The sequence below is a fragment of the Salarias fasciatus genome, chromosome 17, assembly GCF_902148845.1.
Source record: "Salarias fasciatus chromosome 17, fSalaFa1.1, whole genome shotgun sequence".
Classification (NCBI taxonomy): domain Eukaryota; kingdom Metazoa; phylum Chordata; class Actinopteri; order Blenniiformes; family Blenniidae; genus Salarias; species Salarias fasciatus.
In genome coordinates, this window is record NC_043761.1 from 12,332,151 (window position 1) to 12,356,962 (window position 24,812).

At 45.4% G+C, this 24,812-nt stretch overlaps 1 protein-coding gene across 2 annotated transcripts in view; it reads right to left on the bottom strand.

Annotated features, from left to right (window-relative positions):
• The window catches only part of plxna4 (plexin A4), a 203,057-nt gene that overhangs the window by 13,924 nt on the left and 164,321 nt on the right, over positions 1–24,812 (bottom strand). Inside the window, exons 14-27 of one of the 2 annotated variants that reach the window (XM_030113595.1) lie at positions 24,340–24,466; positions 23,008–23,144; positions 22,615–22,782; positions 22,384–22,477; positions 20,645–20,884; positions 19,815–19,961; positions 18,824–19,058; positions 18,448–18,590; positions 15,737–16,005; positions 11,224–11,290; positions 9,801–9,947; positions 8,034–8,193; positions 4,718–4,821; positions 1,900–1,999 (exon numbers count right to left, since the gene is read on the bottom strand). In XM_030113595.1, the coding sequence (XP_029969455.1) occupies positions 1,900–1,999; positions 4,718–4,821; positions 8,034–8,193; positions 9,801–9,947; positions 11,224–11,290; positions 15,737–16,005; positions 18,448–18,590; positions 18,824–19,058; positions 19,815–19,961; positions 20,645–20,884; positions 22,384–22,477; positions 22,615–22,782; positions 23,008–23,144; positions 24,340–24,466 (2,138 nt within the window). Of the gene's footprint in view, positions 1–1,899; positions 2,000–4,713; positions 4,822–8,033; positions 8,194–9,800; positions 9,948–11,223; positions 11,291–15,736; positions 16,006–18,447; positions 18,591–18,823; positions 19,059–19,814; positions 19,962–20,644; positions 20,885–22,383; positions 22,478–22,614; positions 22,783–23,007; positions 23,145–24,339; positions 24,467–24,812 lie in introns of those variants that run through there. The other variant, XM_030113596.1, reaches the window with a different exon arrangement.

The following is a 24,812-nucleotide window of genomic DNA, read 5'->3' on the forward strand; positions in this document are numbered from 1 at the left end:
GCCCACCCAATGGCCGGAGTGGCCGTGACATTTCCAAACACACGGCTCAATGAATGTTTACGCAGTGTGAAAAACATTGATCAGTGGGCGCGGTTTGAGGGGGAGAGAAAAAAAGGAGTGATTTTCACCGTGACAGAAATCAATCCGTGCAAAGAGAAGAGCGGGAGAAGAGTGCGTCGAGGAGGGAGATTTTGGGGGGGAGACATCAGATACAAGACTCCCCAATCCTACTACAATGTGAATTCGGTGTCCGCAGTACGAATGTGACTCGATTTCAAGGGTTGCTTGTGTGCTGGAGGCCACTGCGCTCAGCCGTGTTTATCCACAGAGCGCCGCATTAATTTGGTGTTGATTACTTATTCAGCGAGTCAGAAAGCTGAGGGTGATCCAGAGGCAGGGATTCACAGGAGAGAGGTTTTCTGCTCGGATTCTATTCTGATCCTTCTCCACACACACACACACACACACACACACACACACACACACACAGGCAGTGTCTATTTTTCTTTTTTCTTTTTCCCCTCTCTGCTTTTGATGGAAACATTACATCGAAGATCAAACACAACAGTTTCTCCTTTCATTCTCTGACTCAACATGTTACGCAGTGTTTGTTTGAATCTTTGAACTTTTTCCATAACTTTCTCTCCTGCTCCGCCCTCCATCCCCCTGCCTTCTATTCAGTCTTTCTTTATATATATATCTATCTATATGTTTTGCTGTTTGGATATTGTATCAGAGGAGAGTTCAAAGTCACTCTCGAGCACTACACCAGTGCATCACTCGCATTTGATGTCTTTTAAAAAGAAATCTCGGCGAGAGATGTTCCCGGTTTCCTCTTTCTCCGCCCGGCTCATCCTATCTGGACTAATTTGGTGGCGGAGAGAGAGAGAGAGAGAGAGAGAGAGAGAGAGAGAGAGAGAGGCGAGGTGACACCATATGGAGATGAGGCGATGCTAATAACGTGGCAGGCCATTTGAAGTGTCTGAAGTGTTTGTGACCAGTGAGGCTCCCCCTTTGATCAGCAACTAACTTGATGGCTTCGCAGGCTCAAGGAGACGCGTAACAGACGGACAGGAGAGAGAAAAAAAAAAAAAAAAATGGAAAAAAAAAAAAAAAATACCCCACTGGCACATGGGAAAGATGAGAGGACACACTCTGGACACTCGAGAGGGCAGAACAACAGAAGAAAGCATCTATTTGGTCTCTTTATGTTTCAGAAAACCTTTCAACTGCTCTAAAATTGTGTCTTGTCTTTTTTTCTTTGGGGTTGTTATTGTTGACATGCAGAGTTCCTAGCAGGGAGTATCAGCTGCTTTCAACCTGTGTTTCTCCTTTCCTGCATTCACAAATACTGAATTCTACAGTCAAACGGTCAGAAGTCCAGCGATTGATCAAATTGAGCATATTGAGTTGCGCTTTTTAATAAAAACTATATATTTCAAGTGCATCTCACAATGTGATTGAAAACTATTAATGATGACAGTCTTTTTGTTTCTGTTTCATATGAATATGAGTGTTTACATAACTGACAAAACCGATGACAATAACCACTAACTATGCTCAGTGACATTCAACCTGTGCATTGTGGGTACTTTTACCCCTTCACAGCTGGAGCGTGTGCTGTTCTCCCTCGTGTGCTGAATGTGATTCGGAGGACGCCATCGACTGAAAGACTGGCGGTGACTAATGAAATGCACTGTGATCCGCAGAAATATGCGTAGGAGGTGAAATAATTGTCACATCCAGCTCTAAAGAGGCATCGCAAACAGTCACAAAGCTCTACACATCGCCTCAGGAGATAAAAGACACACATTGGATTTGTACCAGTGCGACGGTGTGTGTGTGTGTGTGTGTGGTCCAGTGTGCAGAAATGTGAAGATGTACAGAAAACCTACTCACCGTATTTACTCGCAGAAGTTCGAGACACAGTGGAGTTGTTTACTGAATTGTAGGCTGTAACTTGTTTGGGAACCAGAGCCATTACTGCATTATCAGGTACCTGGAGAAAAAAAAACAGAGATCTAAGCTGCAATCGACACCTTGAAACAAAAAAAAACATTTGAAAAGATTCATTTTTCGTGAAGAATTTTAACTTAACCCATCAAAACCCATCGTGGCGTTGGTGTCATTTTCTATGTTTTCCTTCATCTATTCTGGATTCATGCAGATAAACAGAGAATATCTTATTACCCTCATGTTCTCCACTCAGCCCACACACACACACGATGAGTGACAGGAGGAGGGAGAGTTTAACAGAGCATCGCACAGGCCTGTGTGAGAGGGGACGTCCCACAGTCTCCATTCAATAATACCCATCCTCCAGGGTGGCGTGTGTGCCGGAGAGTGTGTGTGTGTGTGTGTGTGTGTGAAGATGTGAGGACTCACGCGGCGTGCGTGTCTGTTGGTCTATGTGTAAATAAGTGTGTGTGAATGAATGAATCAAGTCAGTCTTGCAGCTCCTCCTTCCTCAGTCAGCCAAACAGGATTCAATTAACGCAAGCGGGATGGAGTCGGTCCCAGCAGTGCCCACACACACACACACACACACACACACACACACACACACACACACACACACACACACACACGGTACTTCTATTCTGCATAATCTAGCAACCCACGCTGCAGGGAGCAGCGGGGTTAATTGAAGTGATCTTTATCATGGTGTGGGTGATGAGACCAGGGGGCTTTAGTCCACATATTTGAGTGAGCCGGGGCATTATTAAGATTGTGTCATTATTTCACCCTGTCACTCAATCTGCTCCTCATGCATAATATGTTTATATCATTGCAAGCAGGAGGGCCCTCGGGGCAGATCTTGTTTTTTCCTTTGTGGGCAGCCCAACAACCCTAACATCCCGGGGCATTGTGCCTGATCGCCGCTCTTATGTGCTGAATTGATATAAAACGAGAAAAGCACGGCGGAGCATAATGAAATGTGAAAAAGGAGGAGTGGCATTTCAGGAAATAACATTTGGAGGAAAAAGGGAGCAAACGGAGCACCGAAAGAGAAGAGGCGGGGAGAAATATCTCATTATGGGAACGACAGATCAGATATGGAAAATGCCAAATTCTTGCTTGTAGCTATTATGGGATGTTTTCCTGAGCGAGGAATGTAAGTTTTGGCAAAGTTTGTGAAGCTGATTGTCGCTCTGTAACTGACGGCTGAATGAATGAGTGAGTTTGGCCAGTTAGAGATGTTCAGTGCATCTGGCAGGTCAGATTATTCTCTGATAAAGGAACAAAATGTAAAGGACCGGAGGACACAGCACAAACAAATACCAAAATAACACAAGGAGTGGCATCAATCAGTCGAGTGCCATCCTTGGATTTGATTTGTGGAGCGATAAAATCTTCCACAGAGGTCAAGCCATAACAGTGAAAAAAAAAAAAGAAAAAAAAGACAAAAACAAAAAGGGGGTAAATTTGATACGTCTGAAACTACACTTTTAACTTCCCATCCATCTCCTTGAGTATCCTCCTGACAATTTCCGAGTGGATAGAAGTGGATTTTTTTGGGGGCCCATTAAGGATAAGGTGTCCTTATTCCCCGGCCTGAGAAAAAATAAATTAACTTTTGTGTTCATTATCTTATCTCCAATTCGAATCAGGTCCCTAATCCATTCCACCCACGCCTCATACTCCCGGCTTGTTGACACTTGCTGCCGCTGACATTTAATTTAGGCGCCAAGCAAAAACCGCTCCTGGAAGGCAGAGGCGCTGCTCGCTTTGCTGCTCAAATTACTGAGACCGTATTGACGAGGCGAGTCGCCTTTCTCTTCCAAAACACTTTCTTTCTGGACGGCTTGCCAGCCAGTGTGCGACACCAAACACCTGTCGACAAGGAGTCACACATCCTGGTATTTTGTATATAAAATTGCCGTCCTCCATCGTAATGCATCGGGTTGTGTTGTGATCTTGAATCCAGCAAAAGACTATGGTGCGTGTTGCAAAAACTTCCATTATAAAGAACAGATCAACCAAATAGGCACTTCTTTTTGTATTAATTAAAAAAAAATAAGAAGCAAATTCAGACCTTCACATGAAGTGGTATTTCATATATACCTACTGGCATTTCAGAAAAGCTACGACCCTTGAGCAACACATCAGATTGTATCTGGAGCCCTCTTTACACACGAGGGATTACTTCTGAGTGTCGCAGTGTTGCTGGCCGTTTCACCCCCTCCCTCCTGTGTGAGGGGGATCTGTGCCTTTAGAGTAATGGCCCCTCGAAATGGTGAGAAAAATGCTCTGACTGAACTGTCCATTATGAGGTGGGAGGACATCAGAGGCCTATAGATAGGAGCATGTTGGGTGGTTAAAAAGCAGAGAGGCAATATAAAGAACCGGAATGTGCTTGAAATGTCAAATATCAGGTGTTCTTTGCATGGAAAAACATTTTTTTTTTTTTTTTTTTTGCATAAAGTATCAGAGATGAATTATGGGCTGTTTGAGTGCTTTTCCTGTGGAAATGTCAAGAAAACACCCCGAGCGTTCCTTGAAAAACTGTGAATGCCTTCGAATAAAAGATGAAACCTATATTACAAGCTGCAGATGCAAAATGTCAAGTTTCTGTAGCTTCTTTTTTGTCAATGCTTTCTTTGTGAATTCTACATTTCACAAACTTGGATTGCAAACTTTTTTGAAGTACTTTGAAGCATTTTTCAAGCTTTTTGCACAATATAATGAAACAGCTGCCGGTCGCACGTTAACCCACCTGATAATGCGCCAGCATGTTCAGCCTCTTCCAGTCGCCTTCGATCTTCGTGGTGACGTCCTCGTCCTGCAGGATCATGCGCTGTCCTCGGCCCTGACGCCACTCTGCAGATGAAACGGAGGAAAACTGGTCAGATTCTTATCAACCACGCTGGCGAAACATCACTGCACCGACTGTTCTTCAGAAGAAAAAGGAAAAAAAAACCCCAAAAAAGTCCCTTTCAGTTTACATTTGTCAAGACTTTTCAAAATATTGCTGCGTCTGATGTCCTTGTGTAGCCTCGGGATTAAAGGCGCTGGATTGTGGTGGTCGAATCTCTCATTTCTATTTATTATGGATTCAGTCATTGTTTGAACCACAACATCAACCAAGACTGGAACAGTTTTTTTTTTTTTTCTCCCAAAGGCATCAATATTCATGATTGTATGCGTGGCAATCAAAATCTTTTTGAAATAAAGTTAGTTTGGAGCCAGTTCGAAATTAGTTTTGGTTTTAAAACATAAACATCAGAAAAAAAAAAGCACCACTTTTGTTGGTTATCTGTCCATGAGAAAAGAAGATATTCCCATCTTCATTTTAATCTATTGAGGTTTTTCTTTGCTTTCTTTCTTTCTTTCTTTTTCTTTTTTTTTTTTAATGAAATGACTGAATACGATCAAAAAGCGAAAAACCAACAAGAAAAAATCTTTGTCACTGGTGAATGACAGAGGCAAACAGATGTAGAAATAAAAAAGAAAAGGCTCTTATTTGAGACAGTAATAAGAGGTGAGTTAAATGAATCATCCACTGGGCTGGTTGTTTGAGAATGAAGCATTCCCTCTTTGCTCTTTTCCATCTCTTTTGCCGGAGCGATCGATGGGAGTGATTACAGTTGCATGACCGGGAGCTGATACACTTCCTCCTCCGTCTGCAGCGCTGGCCTTTACGCTCTGCTCTCTGCAGGCGCTGTTGCTCCCTGCTCACCCCTTGTCTAACCACCATCTCCGTCTCTGAGCCTGGCTACGCTTGTTATTGTTGTTGGAGTTTCCCTGGAAACGGTCCAGGTTGGGCTGCACGATAATACGCAGAAATGAAGCAGCAGCTGTACCCAAAATCTGCGAATGGCCTAATTTCCATACCTCTCAAGGAGCGACTTCCAGCGCACATGACGGCGTCTTTCATATACACAATGGAGAGCCATTTACATGACCTTACAACCGAATTACAGCTCCGCTGCATATACAGCAGGCCTCCCGCATTTGTACAACCTCAGCACAATGCAAAACAAAAAGCGGCGACAGAAGCATCTCACAATGCCCGAGCAACATTATCATAAGTGAGAAAGGGAAGTAGTCCCGAAAACAAACAGCCAGATGATTCCTCTATTCTTTCTGCAGACATCATGGGCTTTATGAATATGTTATTGTGTCTGCGCTCCTCGCCGTGCTTCCCACTTGCGTCGGCCACTGTCATCTTCTATTCTGATCACAAGCGGGAAAACAAAGCAGCAATCACCGCCGTGCATGATGAAGCCTGTCTTCGGAGGATCGGCCAGAATTGCGTTAGCATCTGAGAAATCTGCGGGAAATAAAGATTCTCCTGTTTTGTTGTTTTTTTTTTTTTTGTCTATACAGTACATCTTTCTATAAAGATGCAAATGAGCGCTTGTCTCCAGTCAAGGCTCGGTAAACAAATGGGGAACCGAAAGAAAGGTGGGAGCAATAAATAAAAGAAACCTGGTGTAAAACCAGTGCAAACTGAAATCGTCCCTATTTCCAAATCCAATGGTCTCCAATCAGTGAGAGGAGACAACTGTGTATGTGTGTGATTGCTTTATGCACTCAGACACAATGGAGGAGATAAGGGCTTAGGGGAGTGAATGGGGGCTGATGGTAAAGAGAGAGGCTGAAGGTGACTGTTGTACTCCGCAGAGAAGCATGTCGCACACTTGCTATGGGCAACGTACACAATGGCGAGAGAGAGAGACACACACACACACACACCGCCTCACATCTTTGTTTTGACTGCTGCCCTGCGGAGGACTATGGATTGCAGCAAAGTGGAATTAAAACAATAGCTGGGATAACAACACAAGAGGCCAATCTGTCTCAGGACAGCCTGCCACAATCCTATTATCTTTATCAGCTGCTCAAATCAGTCTCTGTATATATGCCTGTGTGTGTTTGTGTATGTGTGTGTGTGTGTGTGCCAGGAATTACAAAAGCTACAGGTGTATAAGTAAAACTTGTCATCATAACAAAACAATCAAATCAATAGATCTGTTTCTGCTGCAGAGTTTATCACAAAAGAAATACAAAACCAAGATTCCAATTACAATAGATAATAAAGAAAAGCTCTGAGAAACGTGCACTGAATGTACTTTATGGGCTCATGATTGAGCGAGAACTTCCTCCCCATCCCTGCAACAGGTAGGATACATGCTGTAAATACAGTCTGGAGTGAAAACATTTAATCTCACAGACATGTTCTGCAGTGGGCCTGCGTTGACTTATTCCCTTCCCTCCACTCACAGTCACCCTGGTGCGGTGCGAGTGGCCGGCGAGCTCCAATTTCCAATTCCCCTCCGTAATAAAACAATAATAGAACAACACATCCTGCCCAAAGGGGGCCATAAAACAATTTCATCTAGGAGTGTCGTCAAAAGGCTAAAGCAATCTTTTCACTTAGCCATCTCCCAGACAGATTCCCTATGGTATGCAATCAGTCCATCTTAGATCGGGGGTTGGTTATAAATATGCTATTACAAACACACAACAGGGGCTTGGAAAATCCATCTGGCAATATTAAACCATAAAAAGCACACTGTGCAGTGAAAAGACAGCCTGTAGGTATTGGCAGGCCAACAATCAGGGACAACCATATTATGCTGCCTTGGATTTGTATGTGAATATGCAGCGTATACCAGCAACACACACACACACACACGTATCAGTGAAAAAGGTCTGTTTTCACACTACTGTCTTCAGGAAAGAACGAAAGAAATGGCATTTTGTAGGGAAGAGATCACTCCGCGTCCCAATTGATTTACTGATCAATCATCTGACTCAGACGTGAGTCGACAACAGAGTCAATCGATGTGAAGTTTGAGGAGCGGAGAGACCAATCTCAGACATCTGAGCCAACAGAGCCAGGAAGTCAACTCTCCCGAGGTCAGAAAGAAAGCTGCCGCTCTATATCTAAGGAGACTTGCAGTTTTTCGGGAGGCCTGGGTAAAGAAGGGAGGGCTTTGTAAAAATCAATGTGTGTCTCGGTTCAGCCTTTTTTTTTTTCTTCTCCAGGCGCACGGATGGACTAGACATGCGGAGGGGGCTCATACCCAGGTCCATGTCGGAGGCTTTCAGCCGGTGTGAATGCGGCACGTTCTTGTAGATGGCGTCCAGGATCTTCTCCTTCACCTGGCTGATGGTGTCGCAGTTCAGCACCTTGACCTGGATCTCTGGGCTCTTCTCATTTTCTGGATGTATGCAGTTCACCACCTGCAGCAGCACAGAAATGCAAAGTGTGTTAAGAAAAGATACATCAGAGTAAGTTTTTAGGGGGAAGTTTGAAGTAAACTGTACAGTTAGTTTTGAAACATTTACAGAACCGAGCACAGATCCCATGTGGCTGCAGCCTGGTTCAGATTACTCGGTCTCTTCATGCACACACCGCCTGACCTGATGGTGTTAGGATCAGGGCTCTGAGGAGGCTGCACCATCCCTCCCAGCACTTCGTGTTCCTCTTTAGACTGAAAATACTTCTCAATAAACACTGGCTGTATGTCTGGTGCTGTTTTCTTCAGATGCATTTGGAGCCTTTCTGTTGTTACTGTCTGATGCAAAAGTAGCCAAAGAACAAAACATGTAAATATATATCTCTACTATTGTCACCACTTCTTTAGTAATTTCTACTCTTAGAATAATTTCTGGAGGGTTTTCACTTCACCCTACCTCCACCCTGGCCTTCACTCCATCGTATCGCTTCCCTGCTTTAACCCTTCAATAAACTTTTCCTCCTGCTTTCCTCCAATTCCCTTTTTCTCCACTGAACTCAACCGTTGACCTTTTGATATGTTTTCCTCATGAGATCATCATTATAACCAAAAAGGTTAGAAATGACTTTTTTTTTTTCCAAATTGGCACAGTGCAAAAGGTAAAGGGCGAAGGCTAAATGCAAACTGCAGCTCGGTGGAGAAAAGGTCTGTGTATTTTCTGTTATTAATTTTGATTGCTCTGCCGATCGGCGCTTAATGGAACCGCAATATTGTCGTGTTTGCCGAAGGGTTTTGCGCGAGGTGTGCGTCAGGAAGAAAACACCGATTCACTATGGAAACGGCCGCTTCTGCAGAGCGCGGCAGTAATGCGCCACCTGAAGGGACGCGCAGCAAAGCGGCTCATTATAATAGCATTATCATATTCATCAGATCACTCAGCACCGCCTTTGGCTGTTAGTGGCAATACCTGTAGTACAGGGTGATCATAAATACACATTACATAAATGGGGGTGTAATTTTCATCTCTTTAAGATGCAAAGTTTCAAACATATCTCCATAATATTGTATAAAGCTTTATTCTATATAAAAGAGGAATTTCACTTTGAAAAGAATGAGGGTGGTAAGCATGTTTTTATATTGCTGAAAATGAGATGTTCAGAAGAGATCGATTATATTGTAGAGAGAAATCGCTCAGCTCAGCATGAATATGGAGATTATGTAAATTGGCATTCTCAAAGTGACAATAGAAACGAGAGGAAGAAATTAAACCTGCCGAAACAATCCCGGTGGCGGCGCAGATTTATGAGCAATAAGTGAAGTGGAGATCTTCTTTCTACACGCAAATTTCTTCGTCTTTTCTTTTTTTTTTTTTTAAATTTTACTTTTCGTGACAGCTCGGCGCTCGACAGGAAGTGAGGTCGCCACTCCTGTGCCCTCCGCGCGTCAAGCGTGACAACGACAACTTCTGTGTCCCGTCGCGCATCTCGGGATCAACCACCCATAACCGCCCGTCTTCTCTCTCCCCCCCACAATGCTCCAGGAAGCATATTAAGCGTCCCCTCTCCGCCCCCGGCCCGCCGGGAAGGTGAACCCCCCCCCACCCCTTCTTACCAGCGTCTTGTAGTCGATCTGTTGCCTGATGAGCTTGTCTTCGCTGAGCGAGTAGCGGGCCTCTCCCGTGATGGAGTCAATGGGGCCTTTCTCCATCTGCTGCTTGATGGCACAGAAGAGGGAGAAGAGCGGCTCGCCCGCGCACTCCTGCAACGAGATGCAAAGTTTGCATGGAGGAGGGGATATTTCACATTTCTCCTGCAAAAATTTAATAATGTCTAAGAAAATAAATATATCTGAAATGTCCGGAGATGCTTTTGCGATTTTTTTTTTTTTTCCCTGTTGCCTCTGCTTCCAATATGGCTGAGTCAGACCTAAAAACATCCTTAAATTAAAGGAAATTGCAGCACCCCTCAGTATATAAACTTTTGCTAGAATTGAGGCAGGAAGTTTTGATGAGTACACAGTGGAGGGAAAAAAAAAAAAAAAACAGACTCCCAAAGCCACCCTCAGCCTTCCTCCCCGAACACCGCTGTTTATCAAGCGCGAGAGATTGTCCATTTATCATTGTTTATATTTTCTGCTGCCAGCTGCAGAGAAGGGACATGTGGGGAGATGGAGGAGAAAAACACCATCACTCTGACATTTTCTTGACTCCGGGGTGGAGAGAGGAGTGGTGGCTTGGCTTTTAGTAAATACTGGTGTCCGATGAAGTCGGCAGAGTCTGCCTCACCGGCGTCCGTCCGCCGAACGGCTCGGAAGAAAGCAACAAATCCACTGAGTAAAGGTGACTCTGAACCCAGGGAGGCTGGTTTTATTAAGAGCTATATATTCCTTATTCAATGAAGTCTGTCTTCACTGTGTACTTTTATATATTCGGGCAATTTTTTTAAAGCCACAAAAAGTTCAACATTCTCCAAAAATTCAAGCAAAACTAATTGCAAATTACCCAGTAATGCTCAAACTCTGGAAAGGAGATTATCCTGTCAAAGTGATTATACCTGTGGTTAAATTAAGCTTCTGTTATTTCTAGGTGCCTTTGAAATTCACTTTTTTTTTACTTAGTTTTTGTTTATACAGTCTGCTTCATACTGCAGGCTAGAATGTGTTTGTAGATTGTGTCTCGCTGACATTTTAACTCTAATTTCATGGTCAGTTTGTTGTAGTTTGGATATAGACAGTGTTAAGCTGTGATCAGACATACGCTTCTGCTCAGATAAGTAACTGGAAATGTACATCAAGATAAGTAAGATATGCTTTTGTGTGTATGTTTTAACCACCTCTTCTGTTGTTTTTGAATAAATCTTAAAATCATCAGTTCAAGAGTCAGACCGCCTTTTGATGGGATTGCAACACCGATCGATATCTATCGGCTGCCTTTTGATGTGTGGGAGTTAAGAAGCAAAACAACAGCTCAGATATGAGCAAAGACCCAGCAGAGGAGCAGAATTATATTTTCCAGGAGATGAAATGAAGAAGTTACCTTCAGAAACTTGTAGAGGAGGAAGGTGAACCAGTTGGTCAGCATTTTCTCCGCGACCGACTCGGTCCTGCAAACAGACGGGCACAGAGCACATAATGAACATATGATCCCCGCGCTCGTGTTGCCGTCATAAATATTCAACGCCATTGTCAAATATTCTCATAAAAAATGACGGCCGCCGCTAATGAATAGGCTTCGGCTACACAAACATAATTGCGAAGACGTGAACTGAGAGAGAGGGCCGCCGCTCGTGCTATATGATGGCCTTTCAGACAATCCTCCGGCTGGCTTTTATGCTCAGGCACGCCAAGGGCAGCTCGTCTACGGCGGCGGGGATTTTAATATGAGGCAAAGCAATTAAAAGCCTTTATTTGATCCCAGCGGATTGATGTCGTTAGGGGCTGGAGCGGCGCTGTAATAACACTGGCCTCATTATCAAGCGCTCCCTCGCCTATTCACTGGACTAACACTCGATCCGCGCACAATGGAAAGTGAATGAATACATCTCCCTCTCTTTACCCGCTTGGCATCCATGCTCCACTGGCGTGGCAAAATGGTGTATGTCTGCGTCGGTGTGTATGTGTTGACCTGGGCCAACGGTGTGAGCGATCCCGTGTGAATGACTAATATGCATACATAATAACAGCGGTACTGGCGGCGGCGGTGGCGGCGAGGAGGAGGGGAGGGACGGATCGGATATCCTTTGACAACCACCTTCTTGCCCAAGCAGCAGGGGTGTGTGGGTAATCTGTCAGAACACACACCCACACACCAATGCCTCTGTTTCCAATGAGCAACGACCGCAGGCATCAATATTTCAGGATTAGTGTCCATTGTGCCCGCCTGTGTGTGTGTGTCCATTTTGTCCCCAGTGTTTCGGCTGCCACCTGCAGCCCTCCCGCCCCTCGCCATTCAGACGGCCTCTGAAAGGGACTCCACACTGAGACGGATGGGGGGGGGGGGCGCACGTTGTCTGCTGTGCCAGTGGGCTGGTCTGGTACCCCCTGTCCACACTGGCACAACACCTGGGGGGGATTAACTTCCTGCTGCTCGCACTTTCATTCCGCCGCCTCCCCCGCCCTTCCTCCGTCCAAAGATCCAAGGGTCAACAAGGTCACGTTTCATCTTTTCTTTCATGCGTCCTCGCTGTCTTCCTCCCTCCCTCCCTCCCTCCGCCTGGCAAGCCCCATTCTGGATCCTGTAATCATACACACTTCCAAATCCTCTCCATTTCCACAAATGCGGCCCATCTATCAAAGGGATGAAAGGAGCATGGAGAAAGGAGGAGGTGCACGGGGAAGGAAGGAAGGAGGGAGAAGTAAAGGAGAAAAGAAGAAAAGAGGTGGACTGAATGGTCGGGCCGTCCCTTTTCTTCTTTTTCGGCTTCCTCTTGGTTACTAACTTCTATAGCTATCTGTTTTTTTTTGTGCGTGTTCCTGTGTGACCAGACAAGTGTTAGACAGTTTTAAGGCTGCCGTGCAAAAAGCACAAATTAATCCCTCGACATTTGCATTCAGACATTATCAGGTGTGTGTGTGTGTGTGTGCATGCTCCTGGCAGCAGATGCTATCCCTGCAGAAATGAGAAGTGTTGGAATGGCCTGACCACTTTGCTCATGCTCATTCTAAATCACTGCACACTCCGTTGGGAACAAAAATGAAAAAAGGCTTTAGTGCTGCGACTTTCAATTTTATCCAAACCTCTCCTCAGAAGACATTCAAAACCAATGTTTGGGTTAATGCACTGAAATGTGCCATGGTGCGCTGGCATGGTCAAGCTTGCCCACTTGGCATTCAGTCAGAGGGGCGGTGGGCGCCGAGAATGATCTGAGGACGCCGGCGGCACTTAGTCCCCCCCCCCCCCCGATCACTGTGGCGAGGTGGATAGGCAGCCGGGCTTCATCACACATTTAACATTTCTACTCTTCCTGCCAAGAAATACGCCTCTCTGCACGTGTATGAAATGAATACTGTAAAGCTTGCATAATAGATGTGAACATTCAACCAAGGAAGCAAGAAAAAAAAAAAACCTCTTCTCATTTTTCAACCTTAATTAAATCAAACAAATGTTCAGTTCTTTAGTGATATTTCTTTGGTTCGCACTTCTACTCTGGTAAAATATTCTAAATTAAATGTGCCAATTGCAGTTTTCCAGACAAAAACGTTACTTCAAGACTTTACTCTGTCTTCTCATCTCATTGTTACATTAAAGAAGCGAGAGAAAATTAATATTTTGGTAAATATAAGGCGCTGTAAGCACTCTTGCATTGCTGGCTGGATTCTTGGAGTCTTCACTTTTGTTTTTTGTTCTTGCAACAAGGTTTGAGTCAAATTTTAAACTAGAGTGGGTGAAACTCAGCTATGATAATAGGACATCCCATGTACTGGAGCTCAGGCAATATTGCGATTAGTGCATTAACATATTGGGCGTTCCTCTTTTGACCCAGATCAGAACAGCTCTATCGACGCTTCGACTGCAGCCAAACGAAACTTAAGGCTACAGGAAGACTGCTCAACGCCGCACGATGGGAAAGCGGCGGCGGGGCGCGGAGGCAAGCCGAGAGACGGAGGAGCGGAGTGAGGGGAAGAGTTAAAGGAGAATGCGGCGAGGAACGCGACAGATGGTTGTGGAAGGCTCTCGTTAGTTAGCCTGCCTGGTGGTTGTGCTTCAGCACAGGTTGAGATGGGACAGATGGAAGGATGTGTGTTGGTGTGTGGAGAGAGGGAAAAGAAACACACACACACACACACACAGACGTGCGCGCACGCACGGGTTTCTTGGAAGAGGAGGCAGTGGGTAGCCGTGCTCAGATGCTGTGCCAGAGACACCCTGCTCACGCACTTTAAGCATTGATCTAGCAATCAAGGAGACAGCGGAGAGAAGGGGGGGATATAGATTGAGGGAGTGAGGTAGTGGTGGTCTTACACAATCAGCAGAGGACTGAAAACAACCAGAGTGGAAAGCAGAAAAGACAAGGTAGGGAGGGAAACTCACAGTCACAATAAGCAAAATGAAAATATTAAAGATAAAACAGAGGGGGGGGGGGCTACTTCCAGGACTCTTCTTCTTCTTGTATCTGGGCTATTTTCAGCTGCTGTCCAAGGACACACCAGTCAGCCCACACTACAGGGTGGCGTGGCTTTGCTCTGACTGCCTCGTCGCATCTGAAATGCATGCTGGGCTGCTGAAGGACTAATAAGCGCGGCGTCGGTGCGGGAGGAGCGAGATGAAGACGGCCCCGATCGCCGCCCGTCACAATCGCGCGTGTATGACAAATGAGAAATCAAACTGGGCGTGGGTTTGGCGTGAACATGTGCTCTCGCTCCCCGGCTGAACGCAGCGGCATCCTCTCAAGGTTTTCCCTCTGCTTTGAAACGGTGTGACAGACGACTGTGCGCTCTATCGGGACTCCACAGTCGTCACTTAGAACTGCAGCAGAGATCAAATTAGAATTGCAGATAAGTCATCTGTATCTCAGTGTTTTACACACGGAGCCTCTGGTGGCACAAAGCGATCAGAAAGGTGATGCCACCGCCCGTCTCCGTGCCTCGGCGGTCGGCTTTAAATGCCTCCATTGTCCTTGACCACTTCTCCCTGTCTCGGCTGCATGCGTCATCTCTTACATTCTATCTGCTGCCAGGATCAGCAGTTACTCCATTGTTTAGTGGCTGCGCCATACCCGGTGAGCTCTGGCTGCAATTAATCATGCCTTGTGCCCAGACAGAAATAATCTCCCTCTGCATCGATAAGCAGAGTCTGAACAGGCTTTCATGAGGTGAATATGGCCACTGTCTCCTGGAGGATACCGGGAACAATGTTAATCTGAGTCTGCGCCTGCTTGTTGTGTCTGTGCTTTCACTGGCGAGAGCAGGAGGGAGAGACCGAATAGAAATGAGATGGACATCTCAATTTATGACACGCATGTCAAATCATTTCGATGTGTCAAGACTTGACTGATCTCCCCCGAAGCAAAGTATTTCATCCTACAGACATACGTGTGCACATATGAGCACACCTCGGGCGTACGCCGTGGCCGAGGAGCGTGCTAACCGAAGCGACCGTAATCATCACATTTACCAAACACTGCAGGCAGGAAGCATAATCGCATACAGTGCTGTGTTCAAGTGCACGCCATTAAGGCTTTGACTACAAATCCGCAGGAGGATTGTGATTGTGCCAGAGTGCAGGCTCTTCCACGGCGCCACTCCCCCCCGTCAGAAATTGGGATTTCTTTTTTCTTCTTTTCCTCCTCTTGTGCTATTTGCAGTCGGATCCACTGCTAATTAATCATAATTATTTTCTGCTAATGACGTGCGTGGCGGCGCGCTCCGGCGTCTCTGAGACGGGAGTCGACCGCTCAAGGTCACGGGAGTTAATCCAAACGTGTCACAGGCAGGGAACGCCGCGCGGCATTTCCGATATCAACCCACTACAAAACACGTAAATGCTCACTGCGTAATAAAGTCCACTCGTTAGTTAAACGGCGCACGTGTCCTCGGTTCCTGCTAATTACCTGCGGAGCAGCAGCTTGGGATGGTTCTTGCTCTCGAGGTTGCGGTCTATGAGGTCGGAGAGCAGGTGCTTCAGGACGTCGGTGGCGTACTCCAGCTTGCTCTGCAGCACCGTCATGATGAGTGAGGCCACGTTGCCGCGGTCCCTCATGGAAAAGCCCCGCTGGGCCTCCAGGGTGCGAATAAAGCACAGCAGGAAGATCTTGTTGTTAATGAGCTGGCCGAAGAGCTTCAGCCCCTTCTCCACTTGCTCCTGGCGGTAGCCCGGCACCTGCGAGGAAACAAGAGAAATGCTCACTTACTGAAACAAATTAAAAATAACAAGGACAGGGGAGAGAGAGAGAGAAAAAAAAAACTGATTCAGGCTGGATATTCAAGGCAATGACATCCAGGTCTAATTAGTGACTGCTTAATGCAATGTTTCCTGTGTGCCTTTTCGACTGTATCTTTTCATGAAGGACACAGAAGTTCAGAATAAATTTCACATCCGCTCTATAGATATATTTATCAAAAGCGCAAACAAATTAGATTCCCACAAGTATTAGGTATAACTAACACACATATTCATGTATAGTGCTTTTAACATTTTAATAGAGCCATTTCCATAAAAGAGTTGGGGAATAAAGAAGAGGGAGAATCTGAGGAGCTGAGGAGTTTAACATTTTGAAGCTTTTTTTAAACATTTCATCTGAAGGTTGTGAATAAAGGCTGGAAAACACTGAGTCTCTTCAGGGATTGTTTATTATTTTGATGGCGCTACGCTCCATACTAATGCAAGTTGAAAGGGAGTGCAGCGATGCGAATTCCCTGCGTCTGAGCCCAGATCATCCCCGCGCCATTTATGCGAGCGACTCCACACACATACTTCTCGTCTCCCGTTCTTCATAAATAGCACCTAAGGAGATTATGGTTTTCTTTCTTTTTTTTTTTTTTTTATCTGTCAAGAGCACTTGTGGTAAGACAGCATCTCTTTGCACCCAATGCAGCTGTCAACCAGCATATGTTCCGTCTTTTTACCTTTCCTGGAGGTACTTGTAATCTGCTGGGAGCCATTGTTACGTAGCAAGTCTAATTTCATACCGCTTGACAAGACGTGCACGGCGCTGGTGCGCGCACGTGTGTTTTAAGTACAGTATGCATGAAGGATGTGTGAATACAAGTGCAAGTATGTAAGCTGTGTGCAGGTTTTGACCCGTGCATTATGAGCATTTAAGACACAGCATACACAATAATGATGAACACTCTGAACGTGTCTATAAACTGCGAAAACACTACAAAACCTTAGGACCAAGGTGTTATCGCCCTTGAAACTGGAAAAACTGAGAGCAGTGGGAGAAGTAACGGGGAGGCAAGGAATAAAGTGGGGTTCAGGTGTGATGTTTTCTTTGCAAAACAGAAGGAGAGGAGGTCATTTTGACTGCAAAGAATAAAGCTCCACGGTTCTGTAGAACAAACAGTGCCAAAAGAAGCACCGTGGGTGATTTCAGTACTGTGTGTGCTATGTATTATGGCCATTTAATGACTTGTAGACCCAGCAGATACATTTTCGAAGCAGCAAAATCTTAAAACCTCCACACAATCCCCTTTCTGGACTCAAACCAAATTGCTTCCGTTGGAAGAGTAACATGAAGCAGCAAAAAACAAAACGGGATTCAGGTGTTAAGGAAAAGCCTTGTGAAAACAGAAAATAGGGGAAATTTGACAGCAAAGAAAAAAACACTCAGACAGAACAAACAGAGTCGAGAGGGGGGATTCATCGAGTTGACATCTGAAAGACTATATTCTAATATCATCTTTCATGTGTTTCTCACTCAAACTGAGCACCTGGTTTGTTTTTAAATATTTCAGCGCTGAGAAAACGTCCCGCTGCTTCAGCCTTTCCAGCACCTGTGCTCTTTCTAAGTCTTCCAGCCTCACAGTGACGAACTCGACTTTAAATTATCCGACACATCAATAACAATTAAGAAGTCATCAACAGCCCAAGACAAGCCTGCTGCTTTTTTCATTAGGCTCCTATTTTACATCATAGTCCTCATACAGTTCGATATTTATACCAATTAAAATATAATTAATATTGCTTATTACTGGGAAATTCTCATCAGGGATGGAGAGGCTAACCCTGAAGGCAGTGGAATGGGGGTCCATCATTCTCCTAATGGAACAAGACGACCTGTTCAATTACGGCTGTCTATCAATGTCACCACTGGGGATAAACGACTTGATTTTTTTCCTCCCCCCCTTCTAGATTTCTCTCAGTGATTGACTTTTAATTTGCTTTTGAGGTTGCGGGAGAAAAACCGAGCGGCATCTTGTATCGTTAGGAGTTATTAATGAGAGCGCTCTCCTGATTTGAGGGCTGCCTTGTTTGTTTTTGAAAAAAGTGCCGCTGTCGGCCGTCAGAAGGCTTTTGTTTAACAGACAGCAACACAAACAACACCGGCGTCAATTTCACCTACTGCGACCCGCCGCATTGGTAATTTGCTTGCTCATTGTGCTCCCATTTCAAATAAGGCTAATTGCGTTGAGATTGTCATTTGATGGGGACAGAAACACGAGCTCACACATTCATGTGTTGCTCGAAGGACAATCTAATTGATGAGAAAATTGGCAACAAGTTGTTGTGTTTTTGCCCGCCGACTTTCAACGATTCGTACCAACTTGACCTGGGGGAGAAACACAACTTTGAAAAGGATTGTAAGATACTCCAGCACACCTCCAGGTCTCTCAGTACAGGGTGTTCCTCGATGCCTGGGAAGAGGACCCTCATCGTGTAGGTCCTGTAGTCCAGGAAGGGGATCCCCGCACCGTCTAGATCGCTGGTGAGCTCGTGGATGTCTGTCTGCAGCTCTGCAAAAGCTACGAATCCAAACACACACATATTCACAGTGAAGAAAAACAAAGACAAACTGTTCTTTATAAGCCGCTGAAGAAAGCAGCACATAACACATGGATTCTGTGCTGAACTGGTGTGAATAAATAGAATTTGCCACAAGCTAAACAAAGGACAGCATGCAATCAGATAAAAACTGAAGAAACATTCATTCGGTTGTATAATAATCACTGTGCGCTCTCCTCCACCGGTGCCTCACCCTCTTTGCACTCCAGAGCCACACGAGACTCCAGGTTGTCCATTTGCATCTGCAGCCTCTTCAGGGTCAGGTCGCTTTCTCGGGACTTGCGCTTGTAGGCGATGAGCACCGCCACGATGACGAGGATGAGCATGGCGCCCGCGCCGGCGATGCCGAAGATGGCCGAGCTGCTGAGCTGGCTGTCGGACGTGATGTGAACCACACCCGGGGAGAACTCGATACCGCCAACACGTGCCTTGCGACAAGGGAAAGAAAAAGAGGCAGATTGTAATTCCCACATGGACTGTGCAGGATCCATAGGAGCGGGCCGTATGTGAACATACTTAATATAAATAGGAGCAAAGCGGTACAGTATAGTGTAGAGCTCCACTTAAATATCACTTCAACAATAGCTCCTGGAAAAGGTTCAATATTTGACCCACTTAGAGACAGAAATAAGTGAAAACCAAGCACACAGTGAAGTATAGTGTTTGCCAAGGGCAAAACATTTTACAAAATGCAACATAATGTTCACTCTGTGCATCAAATTTGAATCTGTAAAACATTTTTGCCTCTAAAAACCAAGGCTCAAAGTCAGGGAGACAGACATATTGATTTGTATTGTGCCCACACTTGGGTTTATTGCTGCATCTACTAATTGTCTTACAGTATTGTGTCTTTCTGTGCCTCTGGTTTCAGGTGGTGAACGCTTTGTTCAAATTGCTCCCTCTTAAAACCACAAATGGAATCTTTATTGGATTTACTGGGACCCGTCTCCTTCTTATTGAAGGTCTGTTTGCTTGCCTTTTGTCTGCTTGTGGGCACTAACAGGAACCGCGCGGCTGATTGGATTAGAACCGAGGACGGCATGCGGGCGGACAGCCGGGATGGATAGAAAGCAAGACGAGGAATGTCTGTTTGTCAAAGTGTCAATCGATCGGCAGGTCTGCCTGCCTTCTGCGCCGCGGCCCGCCCATCCGTCATGCGTCCGGCGGCGCGCTGCGTCACTCACCAGGACTTTGTGTCGCCCGGTCAGGTTCGGCGACTCGCAGAGGAGCTGCGTCTCCGACACCGTCAGCATGCAGGGCTTCTCGCCGATCAGCACGGTGTAGTTCAGCTTCCCATTGCCACTGTTGGTCGGCGGGAGGAAGTTGCGTCCCTGCAAAGCAGAGGTGAAGCAATGCATTTACTGCTTTATCAATCACTCTGTAAGCCTGTGGTTGGGCTGTCTGTGAGCCGCCTTCTGTTAAATCACTGGATTTTATTCAATTTACATGATTGACAGCAAAATTAGAGGTGGTATCTTCTTCACTTTCTGAGTTCACCAGGTCATAACTGTAAAAATATTCATAGGAGAGATGTTTGATGAATTCTGGAACTGTTTTAAATGATTAGTTAGTCTGTCAAAACATTAATTTTTTAATCATGATTAATCTTATTATTTCTATTGTTAATCACAATTAATCACGCTTTGATTTGCATTTTTTAAAATTCTGCTTGTTGTGCAGTTTAAGGCAGTTTTCTGCCCAAAATGTAAAGCATTCATCAGCCCAAAAGTTGAATTTAAAGTAATTGTTGAAGTTTTCAACATCGCAGATTCCTGCAGCGACTGATTTCCTACCAGAGAGTCTTGATTGGGAATCAAACACAGAGAAAGAATTTCCTTTTTGACCTTGTTGGATTTTCTTTCATAGTAAAGTGCCATGCAGACCAATTTAATGAATTGCTGATGTTAAAAATATAGTTTTCAAACTGAAAAAAAAAAAGCCCTAAGTCTAATTATCTCATTAATCACGATTAAAAAAATTTAATCACAGAGGTGAGTGACCTGGCTCCTCCTACCTTCAGGATGATGGGCGACCCAGGTTTCAGCTCCAGCACCCCAGACACACTGAGGGGCTCGAATTCCGGGTTTGGGTAGTAAATGAAGTTGGTGTTGTTGAGCGCCATCAGGACCTGCACGTCGTCCAGTTTGAAGCCGAACTCGTCGGGCCTCTCGGGCACTTCCTGCTGCCGGGCCAGGCTGATGGGCAGCTCGGGGGCCTGGCACAGCATGGAGGTGGGGCTGAGCACCTGGCACAGCTTGAAGACACACAAAAGAGGAGTCGGAGTGTTTAGAACTGAGACTGAAATTAAAGAATCGACAGAAATATTCTATGTTCGGCGACGATTCCTTGCCGCGTCTCACTCTTCCCTCCTCACCAGCCGATCTCTCACCTTCTGCCAGCATTCATTAGTGTCAGTCTTTCATGTCACACGTGCGCGTTTCGCCGAGCCCGCCGAGACGCAATTCAGACTGGCGCTACCGTCACTTCAAAAAAGTGCAAAGGGGAACCTGTTGGAGTATTTTCCTCAAAGGGAGCAACCAAATGAGGTGCAGTTAGGGAGCGTGCGCGGTCTCACCACAATCAGGCTTTGATGTGTGATGATTCAGGAGTGATAACTAGGTCTTACTCTTCCTTCATTACCCTCCACAAAGACCCCCCAGTCTCTCATCACTCCTTTATCCTCTCCTGTTATTCCTGCCTGTGATCTTTTCCTCTCTCTTTGACAGATTCTTCTTCTCTCACTCATCTTTCTCTATATCACTTTCCTGCTCAATTACAGCGTCTCATACATCTTTGTGTATCTTGTCTCACTCTCGCTGTTTTTTTTTTTTTTTTTTTTCCCCTTCCTCTTTCCAGTTTGACATGCGATGCTATTTAAATCTTTATGTCTTTTTATTCACATTTCAGAGTCGGTTTTTATGCACAATGACAGATCGATCTGTCATTGCCGTGCCACACACCCCTCAATATCCACCCTAACATCTCCATTCCTCCCTGCCTGTCAGGACATTGATAAATCAGCCACCGGCATAGGTCTCCTTCACAGATATTTCCCTCTCGTTCGCAGACGCTTCACTTTTTTTTTTTTTTTTTCCCGCGGTAACCTCCGCCACGCCGCCGTTCAAACCGTCGGCTGTCACGCTAATTGGCTCCTTGAGCATCAAACTTGACAAGTCCCGCAAGGTCTTCAGGACGCCACTGACATGCATCGCAAACGGCTGCAGGACGGTAACGGCAATGAAAATGACGGCTAAAGAAACAAGGAACACCTGTTAGTGGACAGATTTAGACTTTTTTTTATTCAGCTCTGATCTTGGCCATTATAAAGAACAGAGGTCGAAAGAGTTTGATGATGGCCAGTCTGTTGATTTCAGGCTGCGGGTTTCTGTGGCTTTATCACATGTGGAGGTTAATTGTAACATTTGTTCATCAGCGGAAAAGCCTCTTGATTTGGTCTCAGTCGTTTCAGTGCCACGAGTTTTTTTTTTTTTCCCTCAGTTCATTTACCTAAATTTGGCTCCCGGGGCTGGCATTAACTACAGCTGACTAGTTGCCAAAGGGACATTGGGCACTCGGTTGAGCAAGTAGCAAATTAGCTTAATTACATCAACTGGAATTGGTCAGTTGCTTTAATTCTGAATCTGGGCCAAAAGAGCAAAAAACATTCAATACAGATATACAAAGAAATGAGCTAACGTCACACTGAGGGGAGATAACAGTCCTTTGAGGTTTATAAAAGTGGGCAGAACTTACATTGAGGGTCTCGTGGCCGTTGTATTTGGCTCTGATGAGCGGCGTCTGAATGATGTCCAGGTTAGTTCCTGTCACTGTCACTGGAGTGTGACCACTGGGACAGAAAGAAAAACACACATACATGACTTAGAAGGGGTTCACAGGAAGATTGAGGATTTTGATGACATATTTTGTTGACTGTCTCTCCTCCTCCGCTGAAAAACCAAACACCAGTGAGCCGCTGCAGCGTACCTGTAGATGCTCCACTCCGGCTCGATCTTGGTGATGGTGGGATCCTCCACATATTCGAACTGCAGGTCTTTCTCCAGGTGAGCCTTGTCGATGCTCACGGACACGGAGACGCTCCCGTAGCCGTGCAGCGAGGCGTGAGTCCTGCAGGTGAGCCACTGGCCGCCCCTCCTGAAGCCACGCACAAACAAGAAGGAACAAATTTTCCTTCCTCAGTCAGCCTTTTTTTTTTTTTTTTTTTTTTTTTTTTATTCCCAGGATATATAATCAGTGCTTCACTTTGTGTGAGTAAAAGATATAATAGAGACGTCTGCTCCACACAGGGGCTTTGACTGAGCTTTTAATTGACTGCTTAAGCGTGACTGGCAGGGTCAGCCCCGGCTGGTTCCCACTAACCTGAGATATGTGCACGGCTGGTCCTTAAACATGACTGACACGTTGCTCCCAGCATCCACGTGGCTGCCGGTGATGTTGACAATGGTTCCGCCAGAGACCGGCCCTCGGTTGGGCCTCAGGGCGATGAGCCGGGGGATCTGCAGGAAGGCGGAGGGGTCAAAAGTCATGATGGAAATAATTATGATGCTTTAATGAAAACATATATTGATGCTCACTGACAAAGAGTTACACTGTATTCACTCCTCACCTGTTCTTAAATGTAAATATTATTCATACCTCAGTTACAAGGTAGAGATTTACTTAAATGAGGCCAACACACAGTGAGTCAACTTATCCATCTATGATTAGAGAACCTGTTTGTTTATGTGAACCAGGCTCCCTATGGAGGACAAGGAGGAAAGCTTTTTCAGCTAAATAAAACCTCAGAGTATTATTATATGCTTCAGCCTGCTCCAGTTGATCCCACTTAACACACAATATACTGAGGTGGGTATTCTTTCAAATTGAAAGTGACACTGCAGCTGCTGATGTAGTCCGACGGAAGCTCGGCGTAAAAAGTAAATCCTCCTCCAGTTCATTTGCCCTTCTTTTTAATCTCATCTCTGGCCTGCTGCGAGGTGCGACATCTAGACCCAACATCATATAATCCTGTACAGGGACCCCGCTGAGACATAAACCCCGGCCAGCACCTATTATTGGACGGCAGTAAAACTGACAGCGCAGCATAAAACCAGTACATAATGACAGTTACTGCAAATTCATTTGAAAACACACAAACGCGTGTGTGTGAGTGAGTTATTAACTGTGTGCAATGAAACTGAACTTCCTAGATTTGTTATGTTTGTTTATACGTCTTCCTGTCAGGAATATTTTTTTTTTTTATGAGCATTTATGCCGTGTTATTTTTAAATCCGCCGCTCATTAGTGACTGACAGTCGTGTCTCACCGCCGAGAGAGAGAAACGCTGAGAGGCGGCTCGTGGTGAGAACCGCGCCATGTGGGAACCCAGCCAAAAAACAACATGTACGTACAGTATTATCGCGGCAGGTGAGAACACAGACCGGCTGCCAGCAAGGTGCTAACATGCAGAGGGTGACATATGCAGCATGGTCACCTCTCTGCTCTAGAAGGCGTTCATTTTACAATCTAGAGCTTCTTAAAACATTCTTTTAAATTGATAAGTTGATTGCACCTCTGCTAAATTTACATATATTTGTTAAATAAATCAGCTAAAGCAGAGTAACTGAATGTATCATGTACATTCTGCGAGTGATCCGCAATGTGCTCCCCCCCCCCGAACCATCCAAAAATCTGTGAAAGACATTCACTCACCACAAAGTAGTAGTATTTGGAAGATACTGCCATAAACTCGGGTCTGCACTGTCCCCCCACTCCGACGCACACCTGCACATTCCCGCTGAACTGGCTCAGCTCTGCTTTACCCATCTCGCACACGATCCTGGACACAGACATGGGCTTTATTGTAGAATAATAAAAAAAAAATGGAGAAAATCAAAACGCAGATACAGTCAGTAACATGAAAAAAACTGCCCAGTAACAAACTTCCAAGGAAACCAGTTTGCGTCCATAGAATTTGTGCATCGGTGTTCAAACCTCGATAAAATAATGCATTGTTTGGCCGCGGCTTCGCCTCCGGAGCGCGGCCAACTTGTGGGAGGAATAAGGGGAAAAGAAGAAGAGTGTCTATCCTTTTACATGTGACCTCAAATGCTGCTGCCGCTCCTGCTGGGTCAGCGTTCGCTCGGAAAGTGCTGGCACACAACTTTCTTTCTTTAGCCGAAGAA